The sequence below is a fragment of the Sitodiplosis mosellana genome, unplaced genomic scaffold, assembly GCF_009176505.1.
Source record: "Sitodiplosis mosellana isolate CC-2019 unplaced genomic scaffold, AAFC_SMos_1.0 Smas_scaffold_6145, whole genome shotgun sequence".
Taxonomy (NCBI): domain Eukaryota; kingdom Metazoa; phylum Arthropoda; class Insecta; order Diptera; family Cecidomyiidae; genus Sitodiplosis; species Sitodiplosis mosellana.
In genome coordinates, this window is record NW_022601386.1 from 1 (window position 1) to 25,392 (window position 25,392).

Sequence of the window (25,392 nt, forward strand, 5' to 3'; positions counted from 1 at the left end):
TAGTCGCATTCGATTACTTTTTTCGACCCAAAATTTGTCGCACAGTGTATTCGATCACTGTGGTTCATTTTTTCTCATTCTTTCATGAGCAATCGTATGGTCTCCTAATGTGATAACGAACACCAATCATTGATAGGACGGACAAATTTTTGTCCGTCCGTTTAAAAATTGTCCGTTTCCGTCCGTTTGATATATTTTGTCCGTCCGTCCTAAAAATATGTCCGTCCGTCCGTCCTAAATCCCAAACGGACGGACAATTTCATTTTGTCCGTCCTGGAATTCTAAACGGACGGACAAAATGAAATTGTCCGTCCTGAAATTCGAAACGGACGAACAATTTCATTTTGTCCGTCCTTGAATTCTAAACGGACGGACAAAATGAAATGTCCGTCCTTGAACCCCAAAACGGACGGACGGACACGAAATGTCCGTCCGCTGTCCGTCCTATTGACACCTTTAGTTCCGGCAAAACAAAAACCACAGTCATTCGACTGTGTTTGATATCAGTCATTTTGAGTGGTAAATCCACGCACAGGAGCGTCACTCCATTTTAACCTCGTCTAGAGGTTTTTCATCTGATATCACTAATTTTGTAAGGCATTTTTTTCTTTTGGAAAAATACATTTTTATGTAGAAGTATGTCTATTTTGAGGTCTTATTATTAAGAAATTGCAATTTTCTGCTTAACACATCCGCGTTCAATTTTCAAAAATAATGGAGATTGCACTATCTAATTTCAGGACTAATTCTTGGATGGAGTAAAAGTCTTAAAATCCAATATGGAGATATTGGAAAAGCTGGCCAAAAACAGTTCTAATTTTCACCTTTCGTTGCAGAAAGTGCACAGCTAAAGAACATCTTACTTTTAAACATTTAAACATGGATAATGTTTTTTTCGAACATTATTATCATTAAAATGCTGGAATGATTCCAATTGAATTCGTTCGAGTCAGAGAAAACTTTGTGTTGCCACCCACTACAATACTAGTCTGTTATGGTCTGTTATGACATCATGCCATCACTGATTTGTAATTTTTCAGCCCGAATCCCATTTGGAGTGGAAACACAACCCGACAAGTTTTCTCTGATCCAATGGGCACAAAAGTATTGTCATTATCTTGAACAATGACGTTAGTTAGTATCTTGAGCAATTGCGCAATTACGATTTTTTTATTCCACAAATTAACATTACCTACAGGTAGGCGGAGTAAGAATGTATAATTTCATATCCTACTCCTACTCCCATACAAACGGAAAATGAGTATGTCTCGACATACTCATTTTCGATTTTTTTCCTTCTCAGGAAAAGTTGTATATCCTTTATATGTTTTTTCTGAGGAGGGAAAAACGAGTGAGTAAGTGTAGAGTTACTCTTTCGCAAAAAAATGAGAAGGTCGAGACATACTCAAAGTCAAAGAGTAATTACTCTGCGTATATACTCTCTTACTCAAAGAGTAACTAATGAGTAGGAGAGTAGGTCGAGACTTACTCATTTCAAAAATGATTGAGTAGGAGAGTATATACTCGCGATTTCACCCACCTGTAACATTACCAAGATAATTTATTTTAATCGTTTAGCTCGAAAAAAAAGTTTACTCATTCCTATTGTATGTCTGCATGCAAATAATATCAACGACTCAGACTAAAAAAAGAAGAAATTCCGTATATTACTTTTCCGCAAACTTTGTTTGTTATGTAAAGTATTGGTTTTACTAGCCAAAATTTCATGACATCTCCTCTTTCGGACCACTATAACGTCGCGCCAAACTCCAAAAAGCACATATCTGTACACTAGGCAATGTAGATGGGATTAAATCCTATCGATCAAGACCTATTTGCCCCCCAAAAACTATGAAAAATGTGTAAAATTGCGATGTGCGTATGGCGTCGTTCGCGTTCTATGAAAACTTGTTCGCCGGATATCTCAAAAAGTTGACGAGATAATCGAGATCTGTAAGAGCCAAAAGTTTTGGCGTGTCAAGACAAAGCTTCGGATTGATTTTGAGCCCATTCTGATCCACCCATTTCATACCATAAGCCTCCGACTGATGACCTGAAAACGCTTGTAAAATGACACTTTTGTAAAAAAATTGCCCAAAAAGCCATTTTTCATGGTTTTGGTCAATGCAAACTTATGTTTTTTTGCAAAAAAAGGGAACCTTCGAACAACCAAGCACCTACCAAGCACTTGCCCATAAATTTGGTCCAAAACTGACATTTCTTGAAATTTTTGAAATTCTGTTCGAAAATGACATTTTTATATGGAAAATGGTCAAAATAGTTTTTTTTCAAGCTCAGAAGTGCTATGAAAAGAGTTTTCATTGAAATTTTGGTTAAATACTAAGCGAAAGGTAAACCAAATTGCCGCGGAGCGGAAAAGTTTGGATTACGTATGTAATTCGTTTTATTTACGTATTGCTTTTATTGTGGCCCTGATAAGATTGAAAGTGAAATTTGTGGTACTGTAGATGACGGTCTAAAAATACGCATGAAAAATCTTGTTCACGACAAACATTTTACTACACGTCATTTCCAATCAGTCTATTGTGATTTAATTTTCTTATTCATTCGTTGATAAAAGTCAAATGTCCCATTGATACGCGTACACAAATTTAAACACATAATTTACATGTTGTATGGAAGTAGCGCAGTTGAAGCGAGATTTACATTTGTATTGATGTTTAATATCTCTTTTCATTTTACATAATACACATAAACTTACGTATGTGTTTGTCTGCAATAAAAGTTGCCTACACTCAGACTCACTGCACAATAGTGATGTAAACAAATTCAACGAATGGAAGCAATAAGAGAGCAAAGAAGAACGGAAAAAGAGGGAGAAAGAACCAATAAAGTTGGTTTTTGTTCGTTCCATATCGCGGTCGTGTGGAATTATAATTGTTTTAATCATCCAGATATCGCACTAACACACAAATATATGATGTAATGCTTACTGATAGTAATAGCTACAAAATGCACAATAACATCGCTTTGTTTTGATATTACCGTTCAGTATACGATCACGACCGATTAAATAAAGTTCATTTGTCTTTAATAAAATACGCATTTAAAAAAAATCACTCAACCGAATCCAATGTGTTGAAATGGATTTTTTGAGTGGGCTTGCTATTGTTCTTATTTCGATTGTGACTATTGTGTATGGTTATTTTAAATATTCGTTTGGCTATTGGAAATCGCGAAACATTCCACATGAAGAGCCATCATTTCCATATGGAAACATCAAAGGCTTTGGCACAACAATTCATTCATCACTTTGTATCAAACGAATTTACGACAAATTCAAACCGACTGGTGCCATATTTTGCGGCGCATATTTCTTTGCTCGTCCCGTGGCAATCATACTGAATTTGAATTTTTTGAAGAATATTCTAGTAAAAGATTTCGCCAATTTCAATGAGAGAGGCTTCTTCTACAATGAAGAAGACGATCCAATTAGTGCGCATCTGTTTGCTATGGATGGTGATAAATGGAAAGAATTGCGTGCCAAGCTAACGCCAACATTCACGGTAAGCCGTTATAGCATCAATACGGTCTGAAGTGTACTACTATATCCCCAATCGATGAAACTATTTTTTTTTGTTTCAAATGTTCGCAGAGTGGGAAGATGAAATTCATGTTTCCGACGGTGGTCGAAGTCGGTAAACGATTTAAAGACTGTCTTATCGATGTTGTCAAAGAAAACGATGAGCTGGAAATTAAGGAGCTGTTGGCACGGTTTACCACTGATGTCATTGGAACGTGCGCATTTGGTATCGAGTGTAATAGCTTGAAAGATCCAAATGCTGAATTTAGAAAATACGGTCGTGAAGTGTTCGGAAAACCGCGACACAGTCCATTGGCTGGCGTATTCTTGGGCGGCTTCAAAGGCACGGCCAGAAAACTACACATCAAAAATATTCGCGATGATGTTTCGGAGTTTTTCATGAAAGTGGTTCGCGACACAGTCGATTATCGAGAGAAAAACAATGTGAATCGTAATGATTTTATGGACATTTTGATCAAACTAAAAAATCAAAAGGGAAACGATAAAGACAAAATAACACTAAATGAAATCGCAGCACAAGCGTTCGTTTTCTTCCTCGCTGGATTTGAAACGTCGTCGACAACACTCACATTTTGTTTGTATGAATTGGCTATGAACGCCGAGATACAAGTCAAGGCCAGGCAAGTGATTCAGGAGGCGTATGAAAAACACGGAAAATTCATATACGAAATGATGTTAGACATGCCCTATGTGGATCAAGTGCTTCAAGGTAAGGCTCATTTTAGCTTAGGATCATTTTTTGTTCATAAATTTGTAAATTTTTGATAAATTTTTTTTCTTCAATTTTTTCATTTTTTTAAACTCTCCTCTGATTTTTCACATATTTTTCTCAGTTTTTCATCACTCTGTTTCCTTCGATAAAATTCATTATTTCGGAGGAAGTTATTTTAAATAATCTTTCATTTGCATAAAAATAATATTTCTTCTGTTTCTTTCACCATCATACACAAACAGAGACCCTTCGTAAGTATCCTCCTCTGGCTAATTTGAATCGTTACACAAAAAACACATACAAAGTGCCTGGAACGGATGATGTCATCGAAAAAGGAACACCAATTATCATTCCCGCATTGTCCATTCAACGCGATCCAGAATACTATCCAGACGCAGAGAAATTCGATCCGGATCGATTCAACAGTGAAGCAGTAAAGCAACGAGATGCTATGACTTGGTTGCCATTTGGTGAGGGTCCCAGAAACTGCATTGGGCTTCGTTTTGGCATGATGCAAGCACGCATTGGACTTGTGACCATCCTGAACAATTTCGAAGTTTCATTTGGCCCCAAATCTACTGTACCTCTTGTCATCGATGCAAAATCAGCATTCTTATCACCTGAAGGCGGCGTTTACTTGAAATTCAAACCGATTCAATCGTAAAAATTTCCGAATACGATTGTCATAATCAAAACGTACGTTATAAGGTGCTTTTAGCCGTACTAATCGGACAACAAACTCTTCTCGATAACTATAACAAAAAATAGCTGGTACTTCGTATATAAATTGAATTGTATTCAACTCAAATGTTGCTCGCTATTTGATAAATACCTTTGTGTATCGATTAATACTTTTGATCTTGATAAATAATAAAGTATTGCTTGAATATTTCATCTGATTTCAAGTCGAAACCATTTTTCAATAGCTAAAAAATGATGTGGGGTTCTTTGAGAAATGTTTTAAGAACGTTTGAACCAGGGTGGTTTTTTTTTCATTTCTCAAAGAAATGGCATTTTTTTAAGAATAAAAAACAAGAAATCCAATTTAAATTTTTGGGCAAATAACAAAGGAATGGAAAGTTTTTTGCTTTTCCTTTTGAGGTGAACATTGACCTTAGCCGTTAGAGTGATGAACACTGACCTATGATATGTTCGGTATCGATCTCAGCTGAACATTACTGCTTTTTGTACACTATAGCGTGATCGTGTATGACATAGTATGACAACAGCTGTTTGCGTTCTGTTTTGTGTTCGGTGTCCGCAACGACATTCTCTCTCAAATAAGTGTTTACTTCAAAGCAAGTCTTACTGAATGCACACACAAACCCAATGTATGGCATTGTGTGCTATGCGTCAAAGAATCAAAGAATACCGCTACTACACTTGTTATAAAAACTATATTGAACATTTTATTTTTTTTTTTCAATTTTAAATCCAAGGCTTTAGATTGGAATATAGTTATTTTGGAGAAGTGCACCGAGCTACGGAGCAACGGTCGCACCGTAATATTGTAGAATTTGCATACGTCAAACATGTTCCATGCTTCAAGCATGGTGCTTAAATACGACCGAAAACGAATAGTTTTTTTCAAAACCGAGCCACTTGTGTTGCTTTCCGCTTTTCTCATCGTTCGATTTTACCTTTCTGGCAATATTCAAATTTTGTTTTCATTTTTTTCAATTTTTCCAATGTTTTATCTACTGAAACCCAAATGTAACATTATATCAATGAAACAACGATTATGGCACATCACTGAAATTCCATCATGGTATTTCTACAATTGAAAAATATTTTTTTTGATAATTAAACATCGTGCTTCTAATAAATTGGCCAATGGCCATAGCATCAATTTGATGAGTCACGGTGAAAGTGTCATTCTGCTTTGGATTGTGTTTCTTATTTTGAATTATAGAGCATCAAGTCAAGCGAACAAGTGTATCGCACCATAAAGCTATTGTACCACAGCAATACATTTTAGTGTGCTATCATCGTTCACAGGTGCGTGATGTTTTGTGTTCCGCAAATCAAACGTCAAAAAAACTACGCATTTCATAATACCACTTCAACACAATACATTGGACAGAAAAAAAATACAAAATCCGAACCAAAAAAAAACTATGGGGTTAATGGGTGCAGTTGTCATAAGTTTGGTCTCAATTTTAACAATAGTGTATGCCAATTTCAAGCATGCATACGGATATTGGCGATCGGGAGGGATTTCACACGTTGAGCCCGAATTTCCATTCGGTAATATCAAAGGTTTTGGCAAAACGGCCCATCAATCGCAATTGATCAAAGATATTTACGATAGACACAAATCAAGTGATGCAAAATTTTGTGGCATTTACTATTTTGCTGGGCCCGGTGTCATTTCAATGGATCCCCATTTGATGAAAAGAGTTTTAGTGAAAGATTTTGCGAATTTCAATGAACGAGGGAGATGATCCAATTAGTGCGCACCTCTTTTCAGTGGATGGAGAAAAGTGGAAAAAACTGCGCGCTAAACTCACCCCAACATTTTCGTCGAGCAAAATGAAATTCATGTTTCCGACGGTGGTCGAAATGAGTGAACGATTCAAAGATTGCTTGATTGATGTTGTGAAAAAAAAAATTCTGATCTGGAAATTAGAGATTTGATGGCACGCTTCACCACCGATGTCATTGGCACATGTGCATTTGGCATCGAGTGTAACAGTTTGAACGATCCAAATGCCGAGTTTAGACAGTACGGAAGCGCAGTATTTGGAAAGCCAAGACATCATTCGTTGATTGCCGTTATGTTAAATGGTTTTAGAAATTTACACATCAAAATCATACGCGATGATGTTTCGGAGTTTTTCATGAAAGTGGTTCGTGATACGGTCGAATATAGAGAGAAAAACAATGTGAATCGAAATGATTTTATGGACATTTTAATCAAACTGAAGAACCAAGAGACAAACGATAAAGATAAGATATTAACTTTGAATGAAATCGCAGCTCAAGCATTTGTTTTCTTTTTGGCTGGATTTGAAACATCGTTGACAACGTTATCATATTGTTTGTACGAATTGGCCATAAATCCGGAAGTACAGACAAAGGCCAGGCGAGTGATTCAAGAGGCGTATCAAAAACATGGAACGTTTACATACGAAATGATGTTGGACATGCCATACATCGATCACGTACTTCAAGGTCAGTGGCAATTTGCTAAATGCTGAATCCCGACCGATTCGACGGCGAGGAGGCGAAGCAACGAAATTCCATATTAAGGCTACCATTTGGTGAAGGTCCCAGAAATTGAATTGGACTACGTTTTGGAATGATGCAGGCACGCATTGGTCTCGTCACCCTGTTGAATAGTTTTGAAGTCTTATTTTGCTCAAACACGGATGTTCCTCTGGTTTTCGAAACAAAACCACTTATTCTTACACCAAAGGGTGGCATTCACTTGAACTTCAAAACTGTTAAATGATAAGATTCCATTTCAAATTGGTTTCGGCATATAAAGGTCGTATTAGCTGAAATGCACCTAACACTGTTCTTCATAATTCTATATCGTAAATGTTCATAATTTCACTAAAAATAGTTCAAATTTCCATTAAAAAAAAACTTATGACTAAAAACCTAATAATCGTTAAGATAGTTGAATTCTCTTTATTTAAATAATACACAATGAACGTTGTAGTGTCTAGCCGTGCCATAAACAGAAGAGCTAGTTTTTGATATTTGTTTGAACAAAAAAAAATCATTTAAAATTGAACAGGTTGTCAAGATTGCTTTGTCATTTGATTCATATTATTTTGAAGTAGATTTTTGATTTAATTGAATAAACTTAAGATGATAATATAATTACAAGACTCGGTTCATTCTTTTATAATACAATTTGGAACATGCTATTTAGTTTGATTCTCTTGTTTTTCATGAAATACTTCATACTTGATTGTGATTTTATGAAGAAAAACTGATAAAAACGGGCTTAAAATAATGAATTTATTTATCAGCTTTGGATGATTTCAAGCAAACATATACGCCATTGGCCTGCTGCTTTTCCAGTTCCTGCACAATGAAGTCGCGTAGCTCTTTGTATGCCTTTTCAACATCATCGTTCAACACAATGGTATGGAAATTTCCTTCGGCCTTGCCTGAAATTACCGAAACATACAAAATGAATTTTCGAAAGATTTAAATGATTTTTCTAAATAAATAAATGTTGAATAAAGTCAATTGCATTATTCAAAAGTTGGATTAAATAATGAAAAAATATATAATAATTTCAAACAAAAATTGACTTGAATTTAAAAGTGACCCAAATACTTGAAAAACCCCACGTGAATGTATTTTTTTTCTTTCCAATCGCTAAATTGAAACAAAAAAAATGAATTTTGCTGTCAGTTTTAAGACACTTTCATCACTCGTGCCAACCTGTCTGGCAGTCCCTTGCGTTGTTTTCAAGTCAAAAATTCACAAAAAATCACTGAAGTCAAAAAAGTCATTCATAAGTCAGGAGGCGAACACAACATCCGTTTTTGGTTTACAGGTGATTTTGTGATTTTGATGATTTTTCGTGACTTTTTGACTGATTTTTTTGGCGTGACTTCGTCGATATTTTGATTGGATTGTTTTATTTGATTTGAAAACAACGCAAAGAACTGCCAGATTGCGCTGTGGACGTCTTGCAAATGGTCGAATAGGAGGCGAACCTGAAAGCGGTTTTTGGTTTACAAGAAAGTCGGTCAGAAAATCGGAGAAATCAAAAGTAGGAAGTCAGTCAAAAAATCGACGAGGTCAAATCAAATAAGTCAGTCAAAAAATCGACGAAGTCACGCCAAAAAATCAATCAAAAAGTCACGAAAAATCATCGAAATCCCAAAATCACCTGTAAACCAAAAACGGATGTTGTGTTCGCCTCCTGTCTTATGAATGACTTTTTTTACTTCAGTGATTTTTTGTGACTTTTTGGCTCTGACAACAATAAATATCTTTTTATTTGCTTATGAGCAAAGTTCTTACCATATTCGATCTCCCGATGAGCAGTGTCCAAACGCTTCTGCAAACTTTCTGGTGTTTCAGTTTTACGGTCAAGAAGTCGACGTTTCAGTTCATCAATGGACGGTGGCATAACAAATGCCAGTAATGGATCCAAATCCGAGTTGCGGATTTGCTTAACACCTTCGATTTCGATATCAAGGACACATACTTTGCCAGCATCTTGGACATTTCGTACGGCTTGTTTGCTGAAACAATAAAAACAAAGCAATTGTAATTGAATAACGATAGTTAACGGAAAATTTATTTCGAATAGTCTGAAAATTGAAAATTCCACTTGAATTTTTTAAAAATTGTTTTTAAGTGGATAATAATCCTTTTTGATTCGAAAAAACTGAGAAAAATTATGAGAAAAAAATCGATGAAAAAATTGGAGGAAATAATTTTAAAAAAAATTTTGAGCCAAAAAAAAATCCGAAATTAGCATACCTTGTTCCATACATATTGCCACTAAATTCGGCTGATTCCAAAAATTCCCCCTTTTCGATGGCCGCTTTCATCGCACCACGTTCAACAAAATGATAGTGCACTCCGTTCTCTTCTCCAGGACGTGGCTTTCGTGTTGTGTGCGACACACTGCAACGAGAATTTTAGGAATTACACTTTAGATCGGATATTTATGGATGGAAACAAAAAATCAGTATTCATTTAATTGGGCAATTTGAGTTTCCAAATACTTTTTCGTCAAAAAATTAATCGACTTCGAGTTGATCGGCTTGAATCATATCAAATTTAGAAAAAAAATTACAAATGTTCATATTCAACCAATAAAACTGACCTGAATCCAAATGTCTCTGGATACTCGGCAAACAAGCGCTTCAATAGCGTACTTTTCCCGGAACCTGAGGTGGAAACAATTCAATTTGTATAAATAAATGTGCAAAAATTCGGGCAATGGTGAAAAAGAACGAAAAAAGATGAGAAAAAATGAAGAAAAAAACAATTTTTTCAAGTCGCCTCATAAACTCACCTGAAGGGCCACAGAGAACCAATGGACGCGGACCTCTTCGCACCATCTTTGAGTAAGCTATAAAAGTGAATAACGAATGTGAAAATATTTTGACCAAAAATGTTTTGCTTAATGAACAGGTACTGAAGAAGCATTCCGAATAGAAAGCACGTATTTTACATGCATAAAGAAAAGATGGGTTCAATAGACATGTAATAAATAGCAATTTAATTGGCATGCAATTAATAATCCAAGCAAATAGAAATGTTCAACAATTATTACAGATAAGAGATAATATCGATGTTAATCGAATGTTTGCGTGCGCGATTAACGCCAACAACAAAGCGTTAGTTCGTCCATAAATAATGAAATGTCCTTACCCTGGGTCAAAAACACCATTAAAGTGAGCATTGTGAGTATCGTTTAGTGTGCCGTCGGGGATAGAAGCTGTTACGTTTACGGTGGATTTTTTTTTGTGAAATAACTAACACACACAGCTGTGTTAGTAATTCGAACAAAATTGGCTCTCAATGTTGACTCAACCGCTGCGAATGAAATGCTTTTTGTATGGATTGTGATGAATGTGAATGTTATAAAAATGTGATTTTTGTTAGTAATTTTTAATTGTGAGTTTTTCTAAGTATTTTTTCAAAAAATAAAACAAAAATGTTCTTCAGTGGTGTACAAATTCGGAAGTAATTCAACAACACGGCCAATGGATAAAACAACAAACAATTGATGACTGTGGTATACGGGTATGAATGAAACACGAGCATAAGTCATGTCAATGCCCGGTTCGCAGCAAAGAATTTCTCGTCACATAACAAACAGATGTGCACACTTTAGCACACAACCACAACTCTCTTTTTTTTCAGTTCATGTGTTTTCTTCGACAAAATATTTATTTAGTCTACTTTGGTTCAGTTTTAGAATGAGAAAAAAGCGAGTTGAAATAGGAATAGAAATAAGATAGATTCAATCGAGTTAAAAGGAGAGTTAGAATCAAATTCAATCGAAAATGTATTTGACTTGTGTTTCTGCATAAATAGAATTAAGAAGATGGATAAAACCCCTGTGCAGAATATTTGGCGATATCAATGCTTGGGAATGGAATTTTGTATACAAATTGATTTGGAACTCGTTTTTATCTTAACAATTTTTTTCTTGAGTTCCATTCAATGAGCGGATAATGAACCAATTTCCATTTAAAAATGACCGGATTTCCAAATAAAATCCCACTAACTTGTTCATTGTATTAAAAAATCAAATTGATAAATACTTTGCTAGCACCAAATCCATTCACAACCACTGTATCAAAATATTGCCAAAATATCTGCACACTTCGATGTTTGAGTCATACAAACCGAAAAAAAAATTCACTAACCACACGATGATTTCAAATTAAGCACGGAGAATTCGACTAAATTCGATGGTAATAATGCGGGTTTTGATGTGATTAATCGAATTGATCGAATTGCAAACCACATTTAATTCAGAAATAGTTGGATACAATCTTCTTGTCGGAGAAAAAATACACAATGTGGGACTGAGTCCGGTGTTTGAGTGTGGAAAAATGTGACAGATGACAGCTGATACACATACGAATGAATGTCAAAGGTAGAAAATGTGCACACACATACAAGCGCATGCATGTGTTGTGCGCAATGCGGATTCAAAGATGCTTGAGAGGAAAATAAATCTTTTGTGAAGTGAATTTACAGGGGAGAAAGGTCACATTGATATGGAGGAAAAAAACACTCGTTTTAAAAGAATGGAATGTCCTTCAAATTCGTATATAATTTTCTTATGAAAAAAAAAATACACACATTTTGGCTCGAAAGTATGTGAAATTGGACCAATTTTCAATAGATGGCGCTGATGATTGTAAGGTGGCCGGGAATTCTATCGTTTTGAGTGTATTTAAGTGTTTTAATCAACGAAATAAACATAAACAAGCGCATATGATTGAAAGCCGATGCCAAAGTGACATGAATGCACAATATGAATCCATTTTAATGTTATTAATGAATCAGTCTAGTTAGTTTTAAAGTCATGCATTCATCAAAATGAAACAAAGTAATAGAAGTATCTTCATTAAATGTTAATATTTATGGCTCAGTTGGCATTTAGTTACTGATGAAAATAAATGAACGCTTTGAATAACTTCATTTTTGGACTGAACTAGGACTGAACTAAAATCTTTATCTTGACTTTCATGAAAAAGTAAATAATTCACAACTATATCTCGCACTATGAGTGCCCGCTCATCAATTGGTTCGATATAATGTTTCGAGTCCGTTTATCACAATCGTCGCTTTGAAATGCTCAATGTGTTGATTCAACAGTGTTGAACTCACAGTTTGTTTATGAGCAATATCACCCAACACTAGAGCGAACTCAGCGCAAAATCCATTTGTTATGGTTATACGGATAAATAATCATTTATACGACTCTAACATAAACGTTTTCTTCTTGTGCACGAACGCCCGAATTCTGGGAAACAATTTCAAATCACATCATCAACGCTGATGTAATTTCGAGCCTTTTTAAATCAGAGTACTTGGTTTATTCTTCAATCTTTATTTGTTTCAGCGGGCATTTTTTTCAGTCGTCACACAATTTTTCGTTTACGCCACATCATTGCGATGCATTTGGTGTTATGAAAAATGCTCGCATGTTGTGAAATTCGATTCGGTGGATATTTCAGTTTCTCCTTTCGGTTTCTCTTTCTCACTAGTACAATGCACAACCGGTCCATACGAATGTAAATGAATGTAGACGCAAACGGATTTGTTTGCGCGAGACGACCAATTGATGTGCGAGTGCAAGTGGAATAGATATAGTGGTGTCATTCTCAAATGCTGTTGAACAAATGTGCAAATAAGCAAATTGTCGGCTCAGTCCGTACTGCGTTCTTATACGAAATAGTCGCACTTATCAAAGCAAACAGAACTTTAGAGAAAAACGAGTGATTTTGCTGTTATTTTCATAAAAATTTTCACGTATTTGTGGCCGTTTTTTATTATTCGGTAAGGAAAAAAGAACAATTTACCCATGTTTTACGGTATTTTTGTAAATCAAAAATAAGAAATTTTTTGTAATCAATGCAAACAGCAACCAATTCTTCTTGTGCAAACGTTTGTGTGTTCTCGTTAGCGATGCCTTAGATTTGTAGTTGAATTTGTGTGCAACACACACCAAACAAATGCTTGCTATGATCGGATCGAGTCAGAGTGTTACATATTTGTTTTTGCAATAGAACCGGTTGATACACTTTAGCAATATTTTTTTTAAACTTTCATTTTATTTGATGTGTCAAACACATATGTGATTTTTTTTTAATCCCTTATCCAAGTGCTCCGGCCAATCAAATAAATGTACCGCGCAAAATATTCAAGACCAATTATCCGATGTTATGCAAAAGTAGCTAAAGAAATTAATATGTCATATGTTCATCTGTCGCAATAGTTTTTGGAATAACTTAAACGATGGGCACGTATTTTAATGCGCATTTTTAATGTTAATGTTTGTTTAATAGCACTATCCATTGTTTTGTGTGTTTTTATAATAACTGACTAGTTTCTCATTAAATTCGGCGTTCATTTGCCGGTCAATTTAATTCCGTTTGTTTTTCGGATATTTCTTCACATTTCATACGGAATATATTTGCTGTTTTTAATGCTATGGTTTTAATAAATTCCATAGAGGATTTACATGTGCTATCCTAGTAAACTCCGATTACTTATGAAATTCAGGAAGTAAGCCCGGCCGAAGTTTTTTGTACTCATAAATAAGTTGATGATTTTGTGAAGAAAGTGTTTTATATCGACTGACAGCTCATTTGTCAGTACAATGTTTAGTGTGAACCGTTCAAAAGGTTGACTGAAATCGCTATTGTTATAAATCGTGTTAGTCGTTCAATTTGGTACTTTTTGTATTTAAAACGAAAATTCAATCAACTTCAATTTACTACTTTTTTCACACTCGGGACGGCATTAAATATTCAGAATACGCTTACATATTCATTGCGATGGAACAACGTCAACACATTTTTTTTAAATTTCTTCAAACTTTTTTGTGTGGTTTCATCTTACCCTCTTCCATACGCCCTTTTTAACTGTTGTTTTTGCCGATAATCATCGGTCCGATGTTCGTGCTGTTTCAATGCTTTCTCGCTGCGACGCCAGCATATCCAATGGAAAATTTCTAATATATTCTAATCTCATTAAATTTTCATTATAGTTTTATTGTTTTTCGAGAATTTCGAACGGTCGGTGTGAATTTTGTACATCTTATTGAGTCTGGATTTGTTCCAACCTCATCAGTATTTTATACGTATTGTAAGTATTTCAAAGCATTGATAACATTTGTCACTTTCTTATTCATTTGTCCATTTTTCCATTTCAAAATTGGGTTATTTTTACTCTGCTTATCAATTGCCGCTTATTTTTCTAGGTCCTTTGAAGAGTAATTAACCAAAGATCAATCACTTTATTACGAAAAGCGGGTTTTAAACCACATTTTCTAATGTAAGTGGCCTTTCCTTTTTTCTTTACAAGAATTCAATTCAAAATTTGAGTTTGAAATTTTCTTTTTTGCTCTTAAAATTTGAAGATAAAACTACTTCAGCATAAATGTGATTTATTTCACACAGCAATATTTCGATTCACACGAATCGATTATTTTGCGAGCTTAAGCAAAATTTCCAATCAAATTTTCAGATTTTTGCATTCGTGTTTGTTTAATTGATTTAATTTCATAGCCAAAGTATCAACCATGAATAAGGAGCCGGATTTCACATACCAAGAGAGGCATGAAGTCCTCATGAATCATGTGATCCTGCCACGGTATTTACCGCAAGAGAGGTCGAAGAATTTCCACAATGAAGAGCTGGCTTTGCTATCGAATATGGTGGAAAATGTTGAACGTTTAGCCAAATCATTGCCACGCAACACGGTCAACATGTTTCATGGACTAGCCCGAGTGCACAAAACACTTACACCGTCGGTTGTGTCTACCGAAATTCGCAATCTTAAACCGGGCGATACGTTTGCAATGTTCGTCCGCCGTCAAAACTGCGCAATGATGATCCATATGCCGCCAGAAAGAGGTGACGATCGTGTGATTGCAGCCATATTTCCTGGTAATTTGCACCCAAAACACATTTCCGCCGCAGAAAGTGATATCGAGGTAAGAGTGAAAATGAGAGTGAGATTAAAATAGAATAAGTTTACATTCAATACTTAAAATTCAAACGTGTCACTTTTTCTCACAGTTCCATTACCCGGTGCAAGCATTAAAAGTGCCATACTCTAATATGATGCGTTCAGAAGATTTTGCCGATCAACTATGTTTCCTGTTCCAAGAACTGCCGATACAAAAGAATGAAACTCCAAATCGGAACTACGTATCACAATGGTTAATAACATTGCTCGCCGATGCGGACAGCGAAACAGTGGAAGAGGATGCATTCCCTGTGATTACGAAGAAGATACGAGACGAGGTATTGGGCGAAGATAAAAGCAATTTCTTTCGTCGATCAAGCTTTTACATGTGCCTAAAGGTGTTTTTGCAGCACAGTCTCACGGTTGAACTGGGGCCAGAGCCAGCAAAGCTACTGTACAAGATCGTAATGATGCAGTTTATCACCCAAATGGTGGATTTTTTCAACAAGCCTGACTGTACAACATTGAATACGGATCTCATGTCACAAGCACTGGCCAAATTGGCACAACGAATCGAAAAACTCAATCATTTGATGGGCCAGTCGAATTGTGATCAATTCAATGAACTATCCGAGCGTGTTGTGTTCCAAGCAAAAGAAACCATTGATAAAATACGACAAAAAATTGATGACCAAATTCATAAGCTACAAAAGGGTGATGAAGACAAAGCACAGCTCACACAATTGATTGACCTGGATTTTGAAGCTGATATTCGTCAGAAAATTCCACAATTAAGCTTACACTTGGAGAGTCGGCTTTGTGAAAAAATACCGAATCGATTCGGGTCTGGACTTCAAATAAAGCCTATCAATCGGCATTACTTAGACCAAACCAATGCACCCAATGTAACATCCTTCGGTATGGTGAACAATGAAATTGAAAGCAGTTTAATTTGGAGTGATTTCGAGAATTGGGTGCTGTACACATTGAATTCCGAAGAAAACCGATTCAATCCGGATGATATTCGCAATTGGTCATCATGCTATGCAAAATTTGCTGAGGAATTCTACAAAAACGATCAACTGGGTACGAGCAAAATGGTTTTAGTTCGCCTAAAACTGATTGCTGTTCTTGATCTGAATGCATGCAATGCACATCCGCTACTTGTAAAACATCGCAGCGGTATTGAACCGAAAATAATCGATTCGTTGTTGATTCCACAAAAACAAGACATGGAAATTGCATACGAACTTGGTCGATACTTTGGTGAACGAAATTCCAAGGCAACTGATCCGGGACTCATCGAAGAAACTTCAATCACCGTCAAGTCATTCTCTGCCATATTCGCCGCTCAAAACGAGAGAATGCAACAAGTTCTGGAGGAAATCATGGAAGTCGAGAAAAAAGGAATCGAGGCCAAGCAACAGGAATGGGAAAGGGGCCGAGAACGAGTTGCTAAGCTTCGGAGAGACATCCCAGCGGTGTGCAGCTACTATACCAATTATTATGGTAACACTCACCATGATAAATACTGTGCAAGGTACGTGTGAATATAATAAAGTTCTATTTTGACATGTGATCACAATTCGAGAATTTTTTCCACTAGATGCCGAATAACCCAGGAAATCCAAAATGTCAAAATCCAGCAGTATGAACGTCCATTGCCGAAGCATTCGTATGAAAAGCATGCCGTGGTCTTTGAACTGAAATCACCCATTGAAATTGCATGTTTGAGAGATGTCCTCATTGGATTCGCCAAATTCTGTGGCGGTCAAAGTGATAAACGCATGGATATCAAAGGAAATTGGATTAACTACCATCAAATCAGCCATATGAATGCATCGAAAAGCAAGCAAAATCATCTTGGCAGTACAGCAAAGCCCAACCTCCATTTATATCACGTTGACTCTGCATTCGATTCATTCGTTGTTGAAAATGCCTACAATTGTGTATTCAATGCGAATGAACAAGAATTGCCACCATCCATTTCTGATGGACACATCAAGAAGATTTGCACTCTTAAAATAGACGAAGATGAATACAGTGGCTTACAATGGACATTGAACGGAACAAAGCATTTTCAAAATGAGGTGATTGCACGGCAAAAGGAGTGCCCACAACTTTTGTCATTGTCAGAATTCAAAAATTTCGGATCACTTCGTGCCGATGGTCATCGGTTGCAACTGCGTAAAATGTACGCAATGATCGAGAGCGAGGCATTGTCATGTGAAAAATCGTCTGTATTGTCTTTGATCATTCAAACCCTCTGGGAAACTGGCGTTAGTGGTGACGGTGGCTCGATCCGAGAGTCACACACCGATTTTGATGATTCACAATTTGCTGCCGCTATGATCGAAATGCTGAGAAAATTCTGCGAACAACAGAAAAACAACTGGGTAAGGGACCATTCTAAGCTGAAATTCACCTTCAAGTTCAAAGTTAACAACTCAATTGTATTCAGTTTAGATGAGATTCAATATTATTGACTCAATAACTCAAAATAGTTTTCATTTCATTTGCATCAAATTTTTATTACGTTTAATTTTCTCTCTTATCACTTCCCCCAGGTCCATCCCATGAAGCTATTGATGGCCGCATTCATTGCAGTGCGAGTATTCGAAATAAACAGCGACGGAAGTTTGGTTGACCAAATCGTTGGGCTTCTAAAAGACATTCGTGCTATTGCTCTGGACTGGATTGATAAAATCGAAGAAGCCATCAACGACATAAAGAATCCAAACTTGTCCAGCGAGCAAGAGCTACGCATAAAATTGGTGTTCGTTGCAATAGCTGGAGCCGTCACATTTTTCGTGCATTTCAAACACAAATATTTCGAAAGAATTTTCGTGGATAATCAACGTGTGCTGTCCAAAAAGGAAGAACGATTCTCAGCGCCTCGAGTTTGGCTTCAGTTTGTCGTTACTTTAAGCAACAATGTGCTGTTGAACGCAAAACAAGGCCAATTTTCGTCAAATCTGCGAATGTTCCTGCGTCTTGTTCGCAACACAGGCATTCATATCGAATCAACTATTCGGCCAATGATCGATCAGAATCCAAGTGATGTTTTTGCTTTGGTCAAGCAACAATGGACCCGGTCTGCATCCGGAACATTTGACCAAACTTATTTCCATCCAAAATGCCCACAAATTTATGTGACTCATGTCAGCATCAAAAATATTAAAAATTATGTTACAATCGATTTGGTAACTGGCAGTTTTCTCGTCAACAACTTGCCAGTGGCTCGTTTGCCAAATAACATCACTCAGAGCGTATTATTTCAACGAGTGTTTGGCGACTTCATTTTTGAAGTACAACCCGACTCACAAAATAGCTTCTCGGCCGTTCACAAATACAATGAATGCAGCTACGAATTTCGTCGAGTGGGCAGCGGAACGGTGATCATTGAGCAACAAAACGGCGTTGAGCGTGAACTGATTCCTCATTCAATTTTAGACGATGAAATTCCACATCATCTTATCGACAGTTACAGCCACTTCTGGAATAAAACCGATAATGTCATTGAATTCCGGCCAAAACTGTTCAGCGACGCAAATTTCTCGAAGGAAGACGGCATTGAGTATCGACTGGATTTGCAAGAAAAACGATTGATTCACATAAAAACCCAACGATATATGCTTGATATCAACAGCAACAGCTATTTGAAGATTGTGGACCAATTGTCACGACTCGAGTCTCCGAAGTATATTCACGTGTTGATGGACAAGGATAATTCACAAATTGCGAAAGCGGAATTGATTCGAATGCATCTCAAATTCGTGGTTGATTGCTCAACGTCGCACGAAACATACGACTTGATCTCGAATGAATACAGTCGAATGCGTGTGAGTCTTGCACAGAAATGTGGCACTTTGTATGGACTACAACATGGTTTGTTGCTGGAAAGTGTTCCATGCGAAAATTCATTTGAAAAAGTCAGCACAAGAAAAACATTGACCAAATTGCTGCTCATTCCACACGGAAATATTCGAATAGAGCGTTCACAGTCGCATGTCTCCGTCGAAATCAACATTGAGTCGGATTTGTACAATCCTCCGTTCCACGTGTATCAAGTTGATGACTTCTGTCGTCAGCTAAAAGCCAGTAGCAGTAGCTATTCAGCATGGTTTTACTTGGCCTACTTACACGCAGTGACATCACACGGCCAAGTGGAGCCATTCATTAAAATGTCGGGCACTGAACGCGCACTGCAAATATTACAATCAGGTTTCACATGGTCTTCGGCTCCGTACGACGCAGAGTCCACAAAAATGCTACAGTTAATCGCACAGTTATCGCCAGAACGAAAGACAGAAGAGTCATGTCAACAAGTGACTTGGCCAAATTTCATTCCACCCCATTCAGCGCAAGACACATTTGTTTTCATTGCTCAGCAACTTTTCGAAGATAGCCAACGATTGCATGGGTTACATTTTGAAACTCAAAAATTTCAACTGAAAATTGAAACACAATTGAGCCAGAACAAACGACAATATCTTCGATGCTTGTCATTGATGCCCAACCTCAAAGTGTCCGACACATTTTTGCATTACGAAACACCAAAAACCTCATCGATTAACATGTCACAATTTAGTATATGTTCACAAACACAAACCGTTTCAAATCTTTATCATCGCCGTGCATACAAGGTACCCACTGACCTGGATTTGCCGCAATTTCTCATGGAGAATAAAACACTGGATGGTACAGCGAACATGGAAAGTGTGAAAAATTTGCTGAAGCATAAAACATATGAGAAGTTTGTGGATTTATGGATCCCCTTGTACGAGTATGCACGCCATGGAAAACTGAATGACGAACAGTTTGCATTGATTTGGAGTGTTTTAACGCATGAAGAGCAATCATTTTCACCAATTTTGGCATTACAAGCAATTTCAAAGCAAGCGCACGTATTTAAATCGATTGATCCACCGAAAGTTGGACAATTCATTCTCCGCGAAGGTAATTACAGTGCAAGTAAAGCATCAAGCATTTTAGAACGTTATCGCTCACTGCCAGCAGGTTATTATAGTGATGAATTTGATCGTGATAGATACAATGCACGCATGAAACGAGAAATCGATAACCTGACCGATATCGTCACATCCAAGTGGCCTTGTGATGACATCGATTTACAGCCTCATTGCAATGAGGCTGATATCAATATTCGATCCGCAAGCACTGCCCTCAGTCAAAATTTGAAGATTTGGAATAATAATCGCAAGCTTGGTATTTTTGTTGATAACGTTCAACAGACATTGATTTCTTTGAATGGTTCAATAAGCATTCAGTTGCCATTCTTCCAGGCGCTCACTGTTCCGAAAACAATCAATTGGGAAAAGTATGCGATTAACTTCAAACAGAAAATGTGTGAGCGCATCGGTGATTTTCCAAATGAAATTAAAGAAGCAAAACAGATTTGGTTTGGAACCAAACAACCCAACAAATCATCAGACGAATGGTGGTCGATTTACAAGAAAATTGTGAATGGTCTGAATTCGCAACATTTGATCAAAGCTGGAATGTATCCGCGAGCAGTGCCGAGCTTGGTTGTACCGCAAATCACATCGAAGGGAAATAGTGACTTGAAAGCCATCGTTGGTGCCTTGGCTATAACAATAGCACATGAACAACGTGAAAAACGCATCGAAATCTACTCGCAGCAAGAGCAACTCAAAGTGGCACTGGAAAAGGAAATCGAGAACAAGCCCCATGAGAACTGGAAGCCATGCGATTACCCAGCATGGTTGTTGTTTGAAATCGAACAAAATCTCACGATCCGTCGAGTTCAAGTCGATGTGGCAAACCATATGATGAACCCATCGCAAAACGAAGGCGCGGATGACAAGAAGAAACACTCGGTGATGCAGTTGAACATGGGTGAAGGAAAGACGGCAGTAATTGCGCCGATTATAGCAGCGGTATTAGCCAATGGCAAACAGGCATGTCAAATTACCGTATTGAAATCACTCTTCGCAACCAATCTGAAGTCATATCGCCGATACTTGGGCGGAATGCTGAACAGACGAATGTATGTGTTTCCATGCCGTCGAGACATGCCAATCGCAAACTTTGTCGATCAAATGATGAGCATCTATGAGGAATGCAAGCAGATGAAAGGTAATGACTTTAATTCATGGTTATTCATACTTGATTTTAAAACCTCATTTGTTTAATTATTTTCTTCTAGGCGTCATTCTCACCACACCCGAATGGAGACTGTCATTCCAGTTGAAAACATACGAATCGATACAAAAGTCGGAGTATGGAAGCGCCGAACACTTTTTGGATGTTCTTAAGTGGACCAATATGAACGTTCGAAGCATTCTGGATGAGTCTGACGCGATTCTACAAGCAAAGTATCAGCTTATTTATACTTTAGGCAATCAATTGCCACTGGATGGAGGTGCACATCGATGGATGGTTATTCAGGCTGTCTTAAAACGAGTTCCGCATCACATGAAGAAGCTGAACGCAGAGCTTGGCTCAGAAAAGGTCGAATTCGACGAGAAATACATCGAAAAAGGTCATGTGTTTGGAGCACCAGCAGTCGACTATCGTTCCGATGTGTTCACACCATGTCGAATTTTGGATGAAACAGTTTTTGATGTATTGAAATCGTATCTAATCGAGGACTTTCTGAATGGTAACATCAAAATTTCATTCACTGAAATGCCACCGTCGGCCAAAGAAGGTTTGCGACAATTGCTGAGCGAGAAAAACATCAACAAAGAAAAGTTCGAGGAGATTTTGAAAGATTTTTCATTGAGCGAACGCAATATCATCATGGTTATGTGCGGATTACTTCGATTCGAAGTCTTGAAATTGATTTTGAAGCGACGCTGGCGCGTGAATTATGGCGTTAACGAAAAGGGTATTCGAAAAATGGCAATACCTTTCAAAGCCAAAGATGTTGCAGCAGATATGACCGAATTCGGGCATGCAGATGTGGCATTGTGCTTCACACACATGAGCTACTATTATTCAGGTATATTTCGGTAGAAAATGTCCAATTCAAAAATATTTCTTCTAATATCAATTACATAATTCATATTCCAGGTCTCAGTGATGATCAATTGAAGCATACGTTCAATCTCTTGTCAGTGTCTCAAGATGCCAATGGAATTTATCAAAAATGGGCTGATAGTGTATCGCCCAAACTAATCGATGTATCGATTCGAACATATACTGGCGTCAATTTGAGTGACCCACAGCAACGTGAAGAAAAGCTATTCCCAGTTTATCGCTTCAATATGCATGTCATTGATTATTTCCTATCGAAAGTTGTTTTTCCCCGCGAAGCAAAGACTTTTGAGAAGAAGCTAATGTGCACGGCTTGGGATTTATGCAGCGATCACATGAATCATCCAGTTACTGGTTTCAGTGGAACCAACGATACCAAAAACATTCTGCCGCTGCCAATCGCACAGAATGATCTTCCTGAACTCGAAAGCACAAACGAAGACGTTCGCCAAACCCTGTTGCGAACTGAGAATCAAGACTACGAAGGCTTACCAGAGAATGTCAGTGGAACGGAAATAATCGAGCGATTGGTTGAGCGTGAGATTCCGGTGCTATTGGATTCAGGTGCATTGATGTTGGAACTGAATAATTTGGAAGTGGCCAAGAAGTGGTTGGAATTGGCTCCAAATAATTCCTTCGATGCTGCGATTTACTTGGATTCCCGTGACATTCTTCAAACCATCGATCGAAATGGTGTCATAACCGACTTCGATTGTTCAGTGTACCGTGAAAATTTGGGCCGATGTTTGGTGTACTTGGATGATGTGCACACACGAGGAACTGACTTAAAATTCCCACCAAACTGGAGAGCATGCGTCACTTTGTCTGGCGATATCACGCGTGACAAAACAGTGCAAGCATGCATGCGAATGAGACAATTGGGCAAGGATGGAGGCCATTCAATTGCATTCTGGGCATCATTTGAGGCTGATGTGAAAATACGAAAATTCTGTGAATTTGCTTTACCTCACAATTGCCTTCCAAATGATCATGTCATTGAATTCATCTGTAAAAACAGTGAAAACTTCGAAACGGAAAATACCGTTCATTGGGCAGCAGGTGCATACAACTACACCCAGAAGCTGGTTGGCCATAAATTGCATGAACATTTAAGTGATGAAGTATCGTTGACGAGCCTTTTGAGCACTTGCGTCGATAATGAATATGTGAAATTGGAGGAAATATACGGTGACAAGGAGGACGCACGATTGGTTGATATTGCCAAGGGAAAATTCGATAAATTGATTGAGAGTTTTAGACCAGCATTGAAGAATGAAGAAACGAGAAATAAAGTAATTCCATTCATAGAAACAATTCAAGAAGCGGTCCGTGGTAAAATCATGAAGCATGCACCGAATGTCAAGCGATTTGTGCAAGCTTTGGATGAGGAACAGGAAAAAGAATTAGAGCATGAACTAGAAGAACAGCGTCATGTCGAGAGACCGGCTGCAATGAATCCGGCCAAACCTGAATTCGATGAGCAGCTCAAGAAATTGGTATTATCGGGCGTCGATATCGTGACAATCGCAGATTTGATGATAAGAGGAACACTGGTCTCCCTTGCCAATGGGCTCGATAAAACCCAATTGATTCAAGAATACGTCAGCGATTCAGATGCATGGTCCAATAATCTGTTGGTTACAAAGGATTTCGTTCAAGTTTTGTCAAACTTGTCATACGCTCGAGATGAATATCTACGCCCAGTTTGGTGGATTGCACGCGTTAACACACCAGGAAGTGATGACTACATTCTGGTTCTGTTGAGCTCTTTCGAGTGCGATCGATTAATTTCAACGTTCAGAGAAAGCCAACAATCCGTTTTATGCATGTACAGATCGCGACTCAGCAAATTGCACGACAATTTACTACATCAAACCAATTTGCAAGTCACAGGCATGACTGAGCAGATTCCACCAATCAATGTTTGTGATGAAGTTCAAATTGGCATTTTCTCCGGCTCGATGTACTTCAACAATGAAGCAGAACAGAACGCTTACTGCAGCTTCTTAGGCGTCATCCCACGTCCACGGACTGAAGAACAAGAAGAAGCATTCAACAAAGGTGTAATAAAACCAAATGGATATGTCACAGCAGAGAATCGATCACATTCAAAAGCCATATCCGAAGCGGTGACCGCATGCAAATTCAATAAAAATCCCGTCGATTTGGCCATCAAATTGACCGAAGCACATCATCATTTGATACGCAAAGAGTCGCATGTCGCATCGATCTTGGAGCGTGGATTCAAAATGCCGATCACCGAAAATTCAACCGATTAGAGTCAACTGAGTGATTAGATTTGAAATCATTGATCCTTTGAACATTTGTTCCATTTTACAAATTTTCTAAGAACATTTTTCATATTTTTCCACACATTTTACCGATTAGTTTCTTCTAATTAAACATATACCTACAAAAATCTACAAAAATGATAATATTTTATAAGTTTTTCATGTATGCCAAGTGCAGAAATTAAAAGTGAACGAATTCTTATGAATATTTTTGATACAAAATAAATAAATTGTTTGAAAAACAATATTTCTGTCCAATTTCAATCGAATAAAAATTCATTGCAAAAGGGGCAATTTAGCTTGATTATTGGAAACTTTTGTGTCTGTTTTCGGTGAGACATTTTTTTTTTTTTCATTACACGGCATTGATGATTGTAACATGAAAAATTATCGATTTATATTTAAATTTTTCAACCAATGTAAACAATCTCACATAATTTAGATCCAACTGAAAACGAAGAAAAATAAAAATTGAATATACATTAGCAGAAACCGAGTGGAGGTCGATCAAATAATGAGTTTTGGGGAAAAATTGTTCTAAACAACTGTAGTATGAATATTGAGATTCTTGTTGTTCAAAATTGAATAGACGAAAGTCCTAACATGTAAAAAGTAAAATGAGAGCAAGATGTTCAATATCTTATTGGTTTCATTAAATTGAT

General features: G+C 37.2%; 3 protein-coding genes and 1 pseudogene across 5 annotated transcripts; 3 read left to right on the forward strand and 1 right to left on the reverse strand.

Annotated features, from left to right (window-relative positions):
- Positions 1 to 2,618: 2,618 nt before the first annotated feature.
- On the forward strand, positions 2,619 to 8,114 carry LOC129573864 (cytochrome P450 6a9-like). Its single transcript, XM_055454996.1, has 3 exons — positions 2,619 to 3,527; positions 3,617 to 4,274; positions 4,520 to 8,114. The coding sequence occupies exons 1-3, from the start codon at positions 3,105 to 3,107 to the stop codon at positions 4,939 to 4,941; spliced, it is 1,503 nt and encodes a 500-aa protein (XP_055310971.1). The 5' UTR covers positions 2,619 to 3,104; the 3' UTR covers positions 4,942 to 8,114.
- LOC129573865 (cytochrome P450 6A1-like) lies at positions 6,395 to 8,114 on the forward strand (annotated as a pseudogene).
- On the reverse strand, positions 7,894 to 11,822 carry LOC129573866 (guanylate kinase). 3 transcript variants are annotated; one of them, XM_055454998.1, is made up of 7 exons: positions 11,639 to 11,778; positions 10,635 to 10,813; positions 10,276 to 10,332; positions 10,084 to 10,147; positions 9,735 to 9,881; positions 9,270 to 9,493; positions 7,894 to 8,401 (listed from the first exon to the last, which is right to left on the reverse strand). In XM_055454998.1, exons 2-7 carry the CDS (start codon positions 10,663 to 10,665, stop codon positions 8,250 to 8,252), a joined length of 675 nt encoding a protein of 224 aa, XP_055310973.1. In that variant the 5' UTR covers positions 10,666 to 10,813; positions 11,639 to 11,778; the 3' UTR covers positions 7,894 to 8,249. The 3 variants fall into 3 exon arrangements, with proteins under 3 accessions (XP_055310973.1, XP_055310972.1, XP_055310974.1); XM_055454997.1 differs by lacking the exon at positions 10,635 to 10,813 and having other exon boundaries at positions 11,639 to 11,822; XM_055454999.1 differs by lacking the exon at positions 10,635 to 10,813 and having other exon boundaries at positions 11,619 to 11,714.
- A 1,285-nt stretch (positions 11,823 to 13,107) lies between these two features.
- On the forward strand, positions 13,108 to 24,975 carry LOC129573873 (uncharacterized). The gene is made up of 9 exons (XM_055455008.1): positions 13,108 to 13,283; positions 14,497 to 14,594; positions 14,710 to 14,783; positions 15,017 to 15,444; positions 15,530 to 16,959; positions 17,026 to 17,815; positions 17,987 to 21,536; positions 21,607 to 22,404; positions 22,476 to 24,975. Exons 4-9 carry the CDS (start codon positions 15,031 to 15,033, stop codon positions 24,716 to 24,718), a joined length of 9,225 nt encoding a protein of 3,074 aa, XP_055310983.1. The 5' UTR covers positions 13,108 to 13,283; positions 14,497 to 14,594; positions 14,710 to 14,783; positions 15,017 to 15,030; the 3' UTR covers positions 24,719 to 24,975.
- The last annotated feature ends 417 nt before the right edge of the window (positions 24,976 to 25,392 follow it).

Excerpts from the sequence above, each read along its gene's own strand:
- LOC129573864 (XM_055454996.1), top strand. The coding sequence starts at position 3,105 with ATGGATTTTTTGAGTGGGCTTGCTATTGTTCTTATTTCGATTGTGACT. Across the intron at positions 3,528-3,616 it reads AGCTAACGCCAACATTCACG|AGTGGGAAGATGAAATTCAT; the intron begins GTAAGCCGTTAT and ends AAATGTTCGCAG. Across the intron at positions 4,275-4,519 it reads TGTGGATCAAGTGCTTCAAG|AGACCCTTCGTAAGTATCCT; the intron begins GTAAGGCTCATT and ends ATACACAAACAG.
- LOC129573866 (XM_055454997.1), bottom strand. The coding sequence starts at position 11,741 with ATGTGGTTTGCAATTCGATCAATTCGATTAATCACATCAAAACCCGCA. Across the intron at positions 10,148-10,275 it reads GGTTCTCTGTGGCCCTTCAG|GTTCCGGGAAAAGTACGCTA; the intron begins GTGAGTTTATGA and ends TTTCCACCTCAG. Across the intron at positions 9,882-10,083 it reads CCAGAGACATTTGGATTCAG|TGTGTCGCACACAACACGAA; the intron begins GTCAGTTTTATT and ends TTCTCGTTGCAG.
- LOC129573873 (XM_055455008.1), top strand. The coding sequence starts at position 15,031 with ATGAATAAGGAGCCGGATTTCACATACCAAGAGAGGCATGAAGTCCTC. Across the intron at positions 15,445-15,529 it reads CCGCAGAAAGTGATATCGAG|TTCCATTACCCGGTGCAAGC; the intron begins GTAAGAGTGAAA and ends TTTTTCTCACAG. Across the intron at positions 22,405-22,475 it reads CATGAGCTACTATTATTCAG|GTCTCAGTGATGATCAATTG; the intron begins GTATATTTCGGT and ends TTCATATTCCAG.